Source organism: Aotus nancymaae, unplaced genomic scaffold (assembly GCF_030222135.1).
Source record: "Aotus nancymaae isolate 86718 unplaced genomic scaffold, 86718_ANA_hifiasm-v0.15.2.pri h1tg000072l, whole genome shotgun sequence".
NCBI lineage: Eukaryota > Metazoa > Chordata > Mammalia > Primates > Aotidae > Aotus > Aotus nancymaae.
In genome coordinates this window covers 11,008,978-11,024,571 of record NW_026988487.1, presented here as the reverse complement: position 1 = coordinate 11,024,571, position 15,594 = coordinate 11,008,978, and the positions used below count along the sequence as shown (strand labels likewise).

General features: G+C 39.3%; 1 protein-coding gene across 10 annotated transcripts in view; it reads right to left on the bottom strand.

Moving 5' to 3' along the window:
* The window catches only part of KIAA0753 (KIAA0753 ortholog), a 72,892-nt gene that overhangs the window by 28,591 nt on the left and 28,707 nt on the right, over positions 1 to 15,594 (bottom strand). For 9 of the 10 annotated variants that reach the window (XM_021672773.2, XM_021672774.2, XM_064367591.1 and 6 more), the window contains 7 exons: positions 15,092 to 15,321; positions 13,185 to 13,351; positions 11,562 to 11,678; positions 10,369 to 10,458; positions 10,042 to 10,131; positions 3,113 to 3,191; positions 1,983 to 2,063 (listed from right to left, as the gene is read on the bottom strand). In XM_021672773.2, coding sequence (XP_021528448.2) covers positions 1,983 to 2,063; positions 3,113 to 3,191; positions 10,042 to 10,131; positions 10,369 to 10,458; positions 11,562 to 11,678; positions 13,185 to 13,351; positions 15,092 to 15,321 — 854 coding nt within the window. The remainder of the gene's footprint in view (positions 1 to 1,982; positions 2,064 to 3,112; positions 3,192 to 10,041; positions 10,132 to 10,368; positions 10,459 to 11,561; positions 11,679 to 13,184; positions 13,352 to 15,091; positions 15,322 to 15,594) is intronic. The other variant, XM_021672775.2, reaches the window with a different exon arrangement.

Here is a 15,594-nt window from a genome sequence, read left to right as displayed (position 1 = left end):
CAACAAAGATAATAAAAAATGTCCAACCTTAATCAAAGTTAAAGAAATAAAAATTAAACTGAATAACCAGTATAATAAAATTACAAAAAATCTAGAGACAACCAATAATGCTTGCATGCATATATTTTCCATCTATAAAGAATAGAACACCAAAAATACTATGTGCCATTATAAAAGATAAGGAAGGTCTCAATGCAATGATACAGAAAAAGCACAAAACTACATTATAAATAAAGAAGCAGACTATAGAACAGCAGATGGCACCTGCTTATGGGGAGGTGTAACTTTTCATATATGTCTTCTGAATTATTTAAATTTTTAGCCATGTGCATGTATAACTTTTAATTCTAAAAGAACTCATACATTTTGGAAAAATATATTTAATGTGCATGTTTAGTTAATGACAACAATAGCAGCAACAGACAGACATGTTATAATGGTACCTTTACAAGAGCTTTTTCCTGATATCAGAGATAATCTTGTCTACAAGTAAATCTACGGAGAGCTGCATTTCACTTGCCAATGTCTCCTCCATTTTAAAGATGAGAATACTGAGAGAATCTGTGTTCAAGGTCTCCCAGCTCTTTTATAAGTTAACATAGTAAAAACAATTTTCTATTTCATGCCAACGTTTATGAGTTTGTCTGCTTTTGTTTGTTTTCATTCAGTTTTTTGTAAACATTGACTCTTGATGGTGCTGTCTGGAATACTCTGCAATGATGTTGCTATTTAACAACAGCCCAGAATTCTAAATACTACATAGAGTTACTTTTCTGTTTCAAAGAATTGTGTTAAACATCAGGTAACGCCTACAAAATAATTCTAATATATAAGGCTGATCATTCCTAGTACACTCAAACATGTCTATTTCACTGCCAGTATTCATCATCACTTCATTTTCCTTTCATATTATAGTGCAGGATGGAGTTGCCTCTCTAGGTTAAATGTTAGCCTCATTATTCCTCTAGAATAAAAAATACATATATATAAAATTTAGTGGTTAAGCTGCAAAAAACACAAAGCCATAACACACCAGAATTTGCAATGGCCAAATGTAGGCTTTTAGCTTTCAGTCTTAGAAGTCTCACTTCACATCAGATTATGTCATAAAACTTTGGTACAATAAAGTTATAATCACAGAGATTATGAAAATATGTTACAGCTGAAATATTGTTTAATAATCAGAATAGGGATACATTCTTGAAATCTACCTTCTTCCTGCCCCTAAGGTCATTGGGTTGATGGAACTTCATTCCAATTTCCTTCTGCTCTGAAGCCTAGGAAGGAAGTTGGAATGAAGCTTCCTCTCCTTGCTCTGGGCAATTAAAGAAATAAATGTCTCTCCAAGCTCCAGAAAGATTAAATGGATACAACTTGCACCTTCCACTCCACAGCTCTAAGCCTAGGCAAGGTAGAAACATTTCCTCAAATATTAAAAACAGGTCCTCCAGAGGAAGCATACAGAGTGGACAACAATAAAACATGTTTTGATTTTTCTCAAATTTTCTCATTTTTTCCTGGATCACCTTTTTCTCTCTGCTAAGCCAGATACTGGTCACATATTAGGCACCCAAAACATGCTTGCGTAACAGTAAATATTAGGCCCCAAGTATAAAGAAAATTAGGACAGTAATGAGTAAAACTAGGCTGAATGAAAGGAAATGAGGGCAGCTATTCTGCCGCAAGCCATCGACATTCAGGGCCACACAGGGCACCTACACTCTGTTACCTGGAGGAGGAACAAAGAGCCACTAACAAAAACCTGTCATTGTAAGATTTCTGTGCTCTGCTTGCAAGGCTGACCTAAGTCATAATACTAAATATACACTGAAAGAATTTGCATGCCAAATGTGGAAAATAATATTCATACTTATTGAGTAGGATAATCTAGTGTTTGCAAAGCACTCTGTATATCATTTTTGTTACAACTGAAGACATTATCAAGCAATAATACCAGAATGCCAACACCACACAACACATACCTCCTGTGCAGGCTGGGCTGTCGTGTTTACTGATGAACCATTCTTCAAGTGAGTATCTGCTTCTGTAGCTGAATTGACTCTCTAGTAAAAGAGACAAAATGGAGTATAAAAACTTACAGCTCCTATTAGTACAAATGAATTCTACTACCAGAATAACTTGTGTGGAACCATTCATCAGCTTTAGCTACATTAGGCTTCTGCAGCAATTGAAAGCACTTTGTCTTCATGGAAATAAATGCCATGTGTTGATCTTGGCTTTCCAGCCTTTTTCTTCCCTCAACTCTGTAAACATTGCTAGAATAGCTGCATGCTTTTATGCAAGTCATTCAACCTCTCTGTTCCAGTTTCCTCAATGATAAAATGAGAAAGTTGAACTACTTGATTTCTTTTATTTTTTTTTTCTCAGCCACTCTACAGCTCAAGGCTACTTGATTTCTAAGAGTCTTCCTAGTTCTATACTACTGATATCTCCACGGACTCTAATAAAAATGTAACATTTCTCTAACTAAAAAATAGAGAAGTTCAGGGGCCTGTTTAGGGACCCCAAATGTCATTCATTTCATTTAAATGTATAATATTCTTCTGTGGCCTCATCTAGTCATACACACAAGATTGTTTCTATTTACAGGGTGGATCAACAGGGTCTGGCTACAGAATTGAGCTTACTGCTTATGGGAGGATGGCACAACCTCTTGGTGATACCATACATAATTTCATCCTCAAGAAGGTACTGGATTGTTCACAGAAACCATTGTAACATCTCTCTCCTTTGAAAAATAAAGCCCATCATTCCAAACCACTGAGGTGAAAAAACACAGCATTCGAGTGAAAGCTGTTAATGGAACACTAACTTCACCAACAGATCTATTTCATTAGGAACAAGGATTACAATCTCAACTTGCTTCCCAAACTGAAATCTCAACTTTCTCAATGTAGGACTTTCCCCTTGTCCCTTTATCTCTATCCCTTCTCCATGACGGAGGGCACGTCAGTAGTGTGTGGTAGTCTGGGGGCATCTTCCAGCTGCCACAGAGACACTTGGTCCTATAAAGGATCAGTGAGACCTCTGTAGCAACTCTTTTTAAATCTAGAACTTCCAAAAAGCAAGGAAATGAAATGAACTAGATTACCTGGGCTTTGACCAAGAGAGGCTTCAAACGATCCAGAACTGCCTCCTCTACCTTGTCTGCTAACTGGGTGGCAGAAACACTATTTAGAAATAAAACTGAAAATTAAAATCAAAGGCAATAAAATATCCTATTTTGCATATTTATTTACCACTCCAGGTGAAGGGAAATAGAATGATTATAAAAACCATGAGCTTCTCTAACCCTTAATGGCCATACCAATTAACCCAGGGATCTTGTGAAAATGTAGATTCCAATTCACTTGGTCTGAGTAAGGCCTGAGAGTCTGCATTTCCAACAAGCTACTAGGTGATGTGGCAGAGCTGGCCTTGGGCCTTACTTTATGCACAAGGATTTAGGTAACATGTGAAGTGTTAGGCACTGAGTACCCTTTAAAAAAATAATGGCTGCCATTAACAGCTAAAGAGGATAGCAAACTGAACAAAAGAAACTAATTTTATTCCCTCTCCAAATCCCACTGAAACAAGGGGAGTTAGCTTTACACCCACAAAAACAAAGAAGAAAAAAAAGGCGCTGGAAAACAAAGGACAAAATGATAACTAACTTAGCTGATCTGAGGAAGTTGACTTCTAAGGCCAGTAATGGGAAAAACTAGAACCCACACAATTTGTACTGCTAACTTAACCAGGCACACAACTGGTAGTACCAGGTACACCTAGGCCTGGGCTAAGCTGGGAGGGGGAGGTGTAAAAACTGACAAGAGCCAAATGACGTTTGAGAAATTAAGACTCCTAGATACCTTTCCCTGCTTCAAACAACTACACAGCCGCCTCTTTCTAACTCTAAGAGAAGTCTGATTGCTCATTCTCTGTGTGAGGGTCTTTTGACTAGAGGCAGCCAATCACAGCTGAGGCTGTAGGTACCACACTGAAAAGAGGTGGGGGTCAGGTATGCACGCTGAATGCTGTGTCATTAGACTCACAGTCCTCTTCCCAACTCGGCTCCTAGGATAGCAACATCCTGATCCTTACTCTCTGGGCCAAAGATCGGAAAACTTCTCTGGGCAGTCTGACCCAGGCCAAAGGAAAGACCTAAAGACCAACCTAAGTGTTCTTAACAAACGATCCAGACGTTACTTTCATCAGATGGTGTTGGAATAGCTAGATATCCATGAAAGAAAATGAATTTTGATCAGTACTTCATCTCATACACAAAAAATTAATTCTAAATGGATCACAGACATAAGAATAAACACTAAAACTATAAAGCACTTAAAAGAAAACATAAGAGAAAATCCTTGAGACTCTAACATAGGCAATGATTTCTTAGATAGTTCCCCAAAAATGACTAACCAGAGAAGAAAAATTGATAAACTGGTCTTAATCAGGATCAAAAGACACCATTACGAAGACATATGGACGAGCCATAGTACTGAGAGAAAGTATCTGCTGCACACATATCTGGCAAGAGGCTCATGTCCAGAAAATACAAAGAACTCAAATCAATACTTACAAAAAATTTTAATGGGCAAAAGACTTGAACAGACACTTCACAATAAGCACTAGAAAAGATGCCCAACATCATTCGTCTTCAAGGAAACACAAATTAAAACCACATGGAGACACCACCGCATTCTCACCAGAATCACTAAGAGATTGACAAGATCAATTATTAGCAAGAATGTAAAAGAACTAGAAATGAACTCCCATGCACTGCTGATGACAGTATAAAATGTTACTACTGGCCGGACATGGTGGCTCCTGCCTGTAATCCCAACACTTTGGGAGGCGAGAATGGAGATCACAAGGTCAGGAGATGGAGTCCATCCTGGCTAACACAGTGAAACCCCATCTCTACTAAAAATACAAAAAGTTAGCCAGGTGTGGTGCATGCCTGTTTTCCCAGCTACTCAGGAGGCTGAGGCAGGAGAATCCCATGAACCCAGGAGGCGGAGGTTGCCATGAGGTGAGATCGTGCCACTGCAGTCCAGCCTGTGCGACAGAGTGAGACTACGTCTCAAAAAAAAAAATTTGTTACTACTCTGGAAAATGTATATGGCTGGTTTAATAAAATTAAACAACTGCCAATCTAATACCCAGAAATTATACTCCTAGGTATTTATCCAAGAGAAATGAAATCATATTTCTACAAAAAAGCCTTGTGCAAGAATGTCTGTAGCAACTTTATTCATACTAACTATAAATAGGAAGACCCAAATGTCAATTACAAGAGAATGAAAAAGCAGACTGTGGCATATTCAAACAATGGAATACTATTCTGCACTAAAATGGATGAACTATACTGATACACATACAATGTGGATGAATCTCAAATATTTCTTGAGCAAAAGAAGCCAGATACAATGGAGCAGATCTTGATAATTCTATTCATATAAAGTCTGAACAGGCAAAGCTACTTACAGTAAAAGAAATCAAAGTAGCTGCCTCTGTGAGGGATGGTAGGGAGGAGGGTGGAGTAGAGAATGACCACAAAGGACATGTGGGAACTTCCTAGGTTGAAGAACAAATTATTTATCTTGATTAGGGTTTTGGTTACCCAGGTATATACACTTGTCAAAATTCATTGAACTGTACCTTTAAGCTCTTTGCATTTTACTATATGTAAATTATACCACAATAGAAACAATTATTTAAAAAAACTAAAATACTAATTCCAATCCATATGCACTGAGGTTTTGATCAGTAATCAGTCCTACATTTAAACATGAGAAGATAGCCAAGATTACTAGATATCTAAGGAAGGAAAGAAAAAGATTATGTCGGTCAAAAGGCAGGGGAAACATGTTAGCATACTCAAAATAGCACTGTATCTATGAAACAAGGATAGGAGACTACTGAGTAAGAGATATTTGGAGAATATAATACAGCTCTCAACATTTTTAATTTTAAACACTGTGGCAGAAATGACAAACTCAGTGGGTTAAATATTAAAGATGGAGGAAATCTCCTACTGGGGCAGGGTAGGGGTGGAGGTAGAAGAGAGGAAAGACAGGGAAAGAGAGAAAGAAAATAGGAAAAAACAGATAAGAAAATCAGAGGACCAGTCAAGGAAGTCCGACAGCAAAGAACAGGAGCTTCAGAAAGAGAGAATAGAGAAAACAGAGGCAGAAAAAAAAAAAAAGAAAGAAAACTTCTCAGAACTAAAGGAAATAAACTGCCTGATTGAAAAGGTCTACTGATGAATGAAAATACACCCATAGTAAGTCCTATCATTATGACTTTGAGCTACCCTGAGGAGAAAACAGAGTCTGTAAGCCTCTAGAGAAGGATAAAAAGCAATTTTGATTTCTCATTGGAAATGCTCAGATTTTTGCTTCTGAAGAGGTTGAAAAAATGTACTTTCCTGTATTCTTCCTGTTAATTACAACTAAGAATCCTGGACATTAAATATACGCACTCATGAGAGGACTTGGAAAGGAGTACAGAAGGCACACCAGCTAGGAACACTGGGACCAAAAGAATGACAGGGCAGCGAGTTCTCTGGGATTTCTCTTTGCCTCATATACCCCAGAGTAGGTACTAGAGAAGCCAGCAACCCAGAAACACCAACACACACAGACAAAAAAGAAGTCTCCAGTGCAAATAAAGTCTGCTCTCTCTAGCAACAGGACCAAGAACGGGGCAGCCTAGAAAGACGGAAAACAGAAAATAACTGCCCTACTGCAGCCAAACCCTGCAGAAAAACCCACGGCCGCATGCCACAAACAAACACATGAAAAGACGTTCAGATGCCACGATACACCCATCAGAACACCTGAAAGAAAGCATAGTGACACCACCACGTGCTGGCAAAAATGCAGAACAACTGGATCCCTTAAACACTGCTGGTGGGAACAGACAGAGCCACTCTGGCAAACAGTATGGCAGTTTGGAACAAAACAAAACAAAACATACAACTAGCATACAACCCAGCAACTGCCCTCTGGGCATTTATCCCAGAAAAAAAGGAAAACTTATGTTCACATAGATACTCGTACACAACTGTTTATAGAAACTGGATTCATAATAGCCCCAAACTCAGATTTTTTTTTTTTTTTTTGAGACAGGGTCTCACTCTGTTGCCCAGGCTGGAGTGCAATGGCACGATCATGGTTCACTGCAGCCTCGACTTCACAGGCTCAAAAGATTCTCCCACTTCAGCCTATTGAATAGCTGAGACCACAGGCTCAGATATTCTTGAAGAGGTAAATGGTCAAACAAACTATGGTTTGTTTGCATCCACGCCATGGAATACTACTCAGCAACAAAAAGGGATGAACTACTGATACATGTGATAAGCTCAATAAAATTTCCAGAGAATGATGTAAAGAAAAGAAATCCCAAAAAATTATATACTATATAATTCCACTTACAATAACACTCTTGAAATAACAAAATTATAGACAGGGAGAGCAGATGAGTGGTTGCCAGGAGTCATTTAGCCAAGCAGTGAATGGGGGCAGGAGAGAAGGGGGTGTGGCTACAAAAGGGCAGCATGAAGGATCCTCTCGGGGTGGGAATGTTCTATATTTTGACTATACCAATGTTAACATCCTGGTTGTAGTACTGTACTGTAGTTTCCCAAGAGGCTACCATTTGGGGAAATTGGGTTTTTGTGTGACTCTATAATTACCTCACAATAAGAAGTTTAATTTAAAAATTTCCAATAAAAATAATCTTCTACACCCAGTAAGGCTACCAGCAAATATGAGATTAGTAAGGTTTATCAGCAAATAAAGACATTTTCAGACTTGAAAGGTATGAAAGGATTTACTTCCCATTCATCCTTTTTCAAGAAGCTAAATTAAGTAGGGTACAGTGGCCCATGCCTAATCCCAGCATTCTGGGAGGCTAAGGTGGGAGGATCACTTGAGCCCAGGAGTTCAAGACTAGCCTGGGCAACATAGTGTGACCCTGTTCCTAATTAAAAAAAAAAAAAAAAAAAAAAGCAGCTAAATTAGCATGTGTTCCATCAAAACAAGCAAGCAAACTGAAGAAAATTACAACACAATATGGGAAATGGGAGATCCAAGCCTAGATTCCTGGCTTGTCTTGCCCTTTTGCTGATGAAATTTCTGCTCTTCCCTCCATGATCTGCTGTCTGCTAAGGATACTCATCTCATCCCCACCAGAAAGATCTGAGAAGCAGTGTGTTACAAGACAGCCCCTCTCCTGACCAGGCTTCTTCCTGAAGTCCAGTGGACCTGGCTCACCTACAGCCCCTCCAGATGGAGGATGCCCTATGTGTGCCAGGACTCACTCGTGACCCTGCTCAGTGACCTCCTGAGTGGGGCACCTGCAAACTCTCATGAAAGCACAAGTCAGATTGGGATCCAGACTCCGTTCAATCTGTCCTCCCCTAGGAGTCTTCAGATGATACCACCATCAACACTGCCCTTGCCAATTTCAGCTAGATTTGTGCCTGTTTCTCAGTTTTCAAAATTAAACAAGATATTGTTAGGGATACACACATAGACGACAGGTCTATGAAGAAGAGTAATGAAAAGATTAACATGAGAATCAGGACAGTGGCTGCCTCTGGGGGGAAAGGGATGCAACCGAGGAGGGACACACTGGAAACTTCTGCAGTAGCGGCAATGGCTGATTTCGTGGCTTACGATGGTGGTATGTGCAGGTTCATTCTGTAATATTTTGGATTGTACATGTGCATTTAGTATGTTCTTCTATATGTATGATATGTTTAATTTTTGAAGTAAAAACACACAGAGAAATAAATGGGGCACAGAGGATTAAGCTTTTGCTATATGGCCCAAAGGACAAGTGGGTAAGAGTTACAGAGAATCAAATTTCAACACAGCCTAAGGTCACACCTTCTTAGCTATAAATGACCATGAGATGGATTCCCTCAGACAGTAGTGACTATCCCAACACAAAGGGTGTGTGTAAATATACTGTACAGTTCCTTGATGGAGATAGCAGAGAGGAGTCAAAAGCATCAGTTGGAGGAAAAAGATCCTTCAAATCCCAAGATTCTGAAATTGTATGAGTTGACAAAAAGTCTCAGCCCTCTAATGATATACCCACAGCCCTTCTAACCTGAGATGAACAATCCATCATGAATGGTGACAGAATGCACAGATGTCTCAATAAGTGTTCTGTTAATGTGACTACAGAGTGAATTATTATCAGAGTTGGAAAAATGAGGCAATTGCAGCAGTAGCTGAACTAAATCTTTTAACAAGCTTCTTTATGCCTACAGTGCCTATAGCTTTGAAAACACTTAGGGAGTGAATAGAAAAAGGGAACTGCATTTGAAAACCATAGCCTGCATTCAGATTAACATGTGAAACGAAAGTAGCTATATGTTGACTTGTATGAGCAGCACATCATACTAATCTTCTGATCTGGGAAGGACTGATATCTGGCTAGAGAAAAGTACTTTTGAGGGTAGTCCAAACAAATCAACATAAGACTCTGATCTTGGCCAGGCGCGGTGGCTCACGCCTGTAATCCCAGCACTTTGGGAGGCCGAGGCGGGTGGATCACGAGGTCAAGAGATCGAGACCATCCTGGTCAACATGGTGAAACCCCGTCTCTACTAAAAATACAAAAAATTAGCTGGGCATGGTGGCGCGTACCTGTAATCCCAGCTACTCAGGAGGCTGAGGCAAGAGAATTGCCTGAACCCAGAAGGCGGAGGTTGCGGTGAGCCGAGATCGCGCCATTGCACTCCAGCCTGGGTAACGAGAGCAAAACTCCGTCTCAAAAAAAAGACTCTGATCTTTCAGACAGAACTCCAAAACTACAGATTTTGTTCAGTCCTCCTTCAAACTCCACACAAAAGAAACATTTCCTGCAAAAACTATGGTATAATATACAGGTAGACATGCAGGTATTCATTCATTCACGTAATGAAGTTAGGCCTTAACAGTCCAGGTTGGTTGTTAGGACTATCCAGATCAATTAGAATAGGCAAGCATCCATTATTCTTCCTAAGAAGCAAATACATACCTCAATTTTTGGAGTCTATCCATTTCTTCAGCTTTGAGAGCATTAAGTTCCTTTGCTCTTCTAGAAGTTTCAGCATCAAGCCAGTCAAGCCTAGAGAACAGTATCAAGAATCACCCCAACTCTCCTCTAAGCAGAGTCAGGACTCCCTTGAGCTCCAGTCTTGGCTCCCTGTAGGCTTCTTAGGTGACTTCACAGTCTTTTAAGGAGGCAGAAAGCCAATAAACATAAGAAGGGTAGCTAGACCTAAACAACCTCTATTTATTGCTAATGTATAGAGATGTAGAATAGGCCTGCTTAACTTTTCCTACCTCAGGAACAAATACTTACCTCTGTTTTTGCATGTTGTCAATTTCTTTGGCTTTTAATTCTTCTAGTTCCCTCAATCTTTTGGAAGTTTCAGCATCAAGCCAAGCGAGCCTAGCAGACAGTCAGAAGAGTCAAACCAATTCTGACTCAACACAGCAGGGTGTCATTATCACAGAAACAGACCAGAAGTCAGGACCCCCCTGCAGAGCACCAATCCTGGCTCTATTAAGGAACTCAGTAGGTAACATAACCTCTCAGTACCTGTAAAGCTCTCTAGAACGTGTTCCATGTGAAAACACTTTTATGCACAAAAGTACTCTGAGTTAGTGTACAACGCAGTAAGAACCTGTCTCAAAGGTTCTCAAGAAAACTAGCTATCACTTGTACTTTGGGTTTCTTATTAGACTCAAACAAAATCCTTGCTGTATTTTCAAGTTTAGACTAAACAATGAACCCCCAGGAGCCATATAGGCATAGTGAAGTCAAATAAAAACAAAAGGGAAAAGTTAACTGTGGACAACTCTGTTGTATGTAAAAATGCTTTGATTCTTTTGGTTTAGGATACATGAATATTGTCAAATTATTTAATGGGCCACTTTCATTTTTGCTTTCCTATAATTGCAAGAATAATTTCAGCCAAACAAATGTAGAGAAAGCTGTTTTCACTGCTCTCTTCCTATGGTGGAATGTTCTCATCTCATCTCCCATATTGAAATCCTGCCTGTTCTTCAGGTCCTAGTTTAATTTCCATCTCAATCCATGAAGACTAGACCTCTGCAGCAAGAAGTAACTTTCTCCCCTTTCTAAACTCTCTCAGTTCCTAGGTTACACACCTCGTTCTATCTTAAATTATAGCTAATTACATATCTTCTCTATTGACTGTAAATAAGCAAGGGCTGGGATTATGGCCTATTTGCCCTTTTTAAAGTCTCCATAGAGCTCATAACAGTGTCATATACAAAACTAGCAACTGATATATAATTGACACACATATAATTTATGAATGAATGACATAAGAAAAAATAGAGGAGCTCACTGCAAGCTATATAGTTTGACAGAAAAGTTTAATAAACTACATTTCATTTCTTTTTTTTAATAGCCTACATTTTAAATAACCAACTTTATACACAGAAAAGAGAAGAAAGGGTTGACTTCCAAGTCTATGTAAAAGGAGCTCTTTAACTCTCAAAGATCTGAAAAATAGCAGCACAAACCTGACTGCCTCATGCTCAACAGCACCTGTCAAGTGATTTTCCTCTTGAGTATCTTCTTGCTGGAGAGACTCTTTTATGGCATCTCTGGGGCTAGATTTCACCTTTAGCCATGCAGCACTGCAAAAAATGGAAAAGCACCTTTGTCATCATTCACTCCGTGTCCAGTGACTCATCCAAGTAGATGCCAGCTCAGAGAAGACGACAGCATTAAATTAACAGTGATGTGTAGCATGGGGTCCTAAAGTAGAAGCTGCATGTGAAGAAGAGTGAGATCCTCTAGCACTCAGGCTCAGTGTCAAAGGCGAGAAATTCTCCTTTGCTTCAAAGAAGCCATGAGGATTTTAAATGAGAAATAGTGATCAATTACAGAATACTGGGTGAATGTCAACAAAACTGTTACAATATATAGATTTGGATCACTAATTACATTCCATAGTATAAGACAACTCTGTATCTTTACAAGGCCTAACAGTACTGTGAGCCTAGAAGTCCCACCCACCGTCCCCTGCCAACCACCCATGCACTCTAACAGACAGTCCACTGTATATTTGGTTTGCAATACAAACTTCAATTGAGCTTACCAACTGAAGGTACATCTCCATATTAATACTTGTATACAAAAATACAGAAAACAGAATACAGTAATAAAAACAAAAAAAGCATATTATGAAATCAGAAGACCTGATTTGAGGTCTGGCTGTTAGATGTAAGACATTAAATTCTCTAAACATTGTTTCTTTAACTTTAAAACGAGAATGGATGGATGAGCACAGCCATTCCTTCACATTCATTTGGAATCTTAGGGGCTTCTCTTCCACCAGGCTGCTCACCCTGACTTCTGATGGCTCCCAAAGACAGAACCCTCCAGTCACCTATCTTCTCCCTTGTTCTCCCCAACATTACTGCTTTTTACTTCTTTCTTTTTTCTGTTCCACCTCCTGGTCCTTTCCATTGTGTTTTCAAGAACTACTGTCTCATGGCAAATAAGCTCCCCTTTATCTTCAACCAATTCCCCCAAAGATTATTTCCACCTAACTGGATGCTGCTCTTCTTCTCTCTAGCCCTGTGAAATGGCAGCTTCTCATTCTCCATGTGCTATGAATGAGGATGACAAGACAGTAATGTCAACATTATCCTAACTGCTCCCCACAGCTAAGACAATGTTGGTGACATCTACATGGTTTTACAGTTCACAATTATCTTGATACAGAGTTAGAATTATTTTAAAATATTTATTTACTCAGCTAAGATTTACTGAATGCCTACTATACACCTAGCACTGGACACTCAAATATAAAAAAGAAAGTCCCTGGCCTCAAGTTTCTCAAATCAATTGGCAGAAGAGACAAGTGAAGCGAAGCCTATCATCTTCCATACAATGACACATGTCCCGGGTGTTGGGGTGGGCCATGGAAAAGTTGTTCCAACCACGGTCAGGAAGAAGGAACCAACAAGCTTCCAGACAAAGACTTCTGACGTATGACTCACCCAAAAAAGCATTTCTTCTTAATGGAAAAAATTAAGGCTACTACTTCATTTGCTCCTTATGAGCTATAGGTCACCTTTGATATGTGGAGGAAAACAGAATCACATAAACAAACGGTCCCATGAGTTTTCACATACCATTTAGGAGATGCTGGTGGGGATGTGGGGTTTGGGGGTATCCATGATGCCTTGCAGTCTTTCACAGGCTGTCGGTTCATTTTTAATCTGGATGAAACTGTTGTCTGCTGCACTCTGCTTTTACTGTGAGGTTGGCTTTGTCTACTTTTTTCAGCTTTCTGGAGTCCCTGTGAGAGTAAATAAGAATTACAAAGCCAAACAAATATCAAAGAAACTATGGTTTCAACCTCTGACTCACTGAAGCTTCAAGTTCTCTATGTTATTCATGCATCCATTCAGTAAAACCTGAGTAGAAAGCACTATGGTAGAAATTTGGAGGAGGGTGTAAATTACACTGAAACAACCATGGTAGGGGATGGGAGTGGAGCATATAGAATTGGAATCCCTGGCTCTGCCTGACACCTTTAAACATATAAACTATATATAAAATACATTTTTATTTATTTACAACTTTTTTCCTAATTAAACAACAACAACAAAAAAAACTCATTCCATATTGTTAAATTATTTTTCTATTTTCTTTTCTTTTTTTTTTTTTAGAGACAGGGTCTCACTCTGTTGCCCACACTGGTGTGCAGTGGCATGATCACAACTGACTGCAGCCTCAAACTCCTGGGCTCAAGTGACTCTCCCGCCTTAGTCTCCTGAGTAGCTGGGATCACAGGTGTGTGATATCATGCCTAATTTTTATTTTTTGTAGAGCCAGGGTCTCATTGTGTTGCCCAGGCTGGTCTTGAACTCTTGGGCTCAAGTAATGTGTAAAACATTCTTAGTTAAAACACTTAACCTCTCTGAACCTTAGGTCTAAATAGAATGAATCTAGCTATTTAAAAAATGCTATAGAGAATGAGGCTCTGTCTCTGGAGAAGAGCATCCATCTGAATTCTTAGAAGTTCAATCTTGACATCTCAATGACCCCTGCCCCCCAATCCCCATAAAAGTTTGGGAAGAAATGGACTTGATCCTAATCCATTATCTGTCAATAACTTGTGGTAACTGCTAACTCTCTTTTTTTTGGAGGCCACCTGAAAATAAACAGATTTGCTACAGAAGCCTTTGGGCAAGACCACCAAATGTCACTAATACAATAAAGGTGTTCAACTAGGAGGTGGTCTTTCAGCCAGTTTTCCACTGATAGGGCCATAGGTAAGTTAAAACAGAAGCTTAAAATATAACATAGTTTCAAACCAAGTTTTACCTTGCTGGCTCTCAAAGCCATATTAGAAAGCACTCACCCTAGGATGCCCTTTCAATATTCAGTAATTATTATTGATCAATATTTATCTTTAGCAGGAACCAACTTTTTTTTCTTTAAGACAGGGTCTTACTCTGTTGCCCAGGCTGGAGTACAGTGGCTCAGTCATAGCTCACTACAGTCTCAAACTCCTCGGCTCAAGTGATCTCCCTGGGACTACAGGCATTAGCTACCACATCTGGTTAAGTTTCTTTTTAATTTTGTTTTTAGTTGAGATGGGGTCTCACTATGTTGCCCAGGCTGATCTTAAACTCCTGGCCTCAAGCAATCCTCTCACTTCCCAAAGTGCTGGGATAATAGGTGTGAGCCACCACCCCTGGCAGGAACCAGATCTTAATCCCCTCAAATCTCACACTTCCAAATCAGAAGCAGAAAAAAAAAAACTGAATTATAAAATCTCCTGCCCAATTAGTTATTGGTATCATATTAGTTAGAATCTTACCGAACCAGGAATAGAAAGAATTCTCTATTCTAGTAACAATATTAAAAATTGTTATTTTTTTTGTTAAAATATATAAATGACTTAAATAGCCAGACTCAAGGACTCTAGCATCCAACTGCCTGAGAACTGGCTCCACCACATACCAGCTTATATGACCTTGACAATGTCAGATAAATATAAATGGGCCAAAAGAAAGGAATGATTTCATACTTGCTGTCTTGCTGGTGCCAGAGTATCTTTCTTCCTAAATGGCACTTTCTCAGTCATAGGCTTCTTTTGCACTGCTTTTGTTTTTGCCACGGCTAACGCCTCGTCTTTGAAGTTTGCACTTTGGTCTAGGATAAATGGTCCTTCTTCCGGAAGGATATCCGCATCTAATACATCAAGCTCACTCTGCAACCTCTGGGTCTCTGGAAGTTCCATTTCAGGCTGATACTTATCTACATGGAGATTTTTGAAGAACAAACTAAGGAAAATGCTATTCAAATCAAATTGTTGAGAATGATTATCTATACACAGATAAGCTCCAAATATCTATCCTAGCCCTGCTGAGAAGCGGATATTTTGTTGTTAACATTGTTCCTCCTCCTATGAGTATTATTCAGGTTTATAAGTAGAAATCCAGGTGTCACGGTTGACTCCCTGAATCTTCGCTCTCATGTTTACTCATTCACTTGGTCCCTTTGATCCTAATTCTAAAATAGCGCTTACAT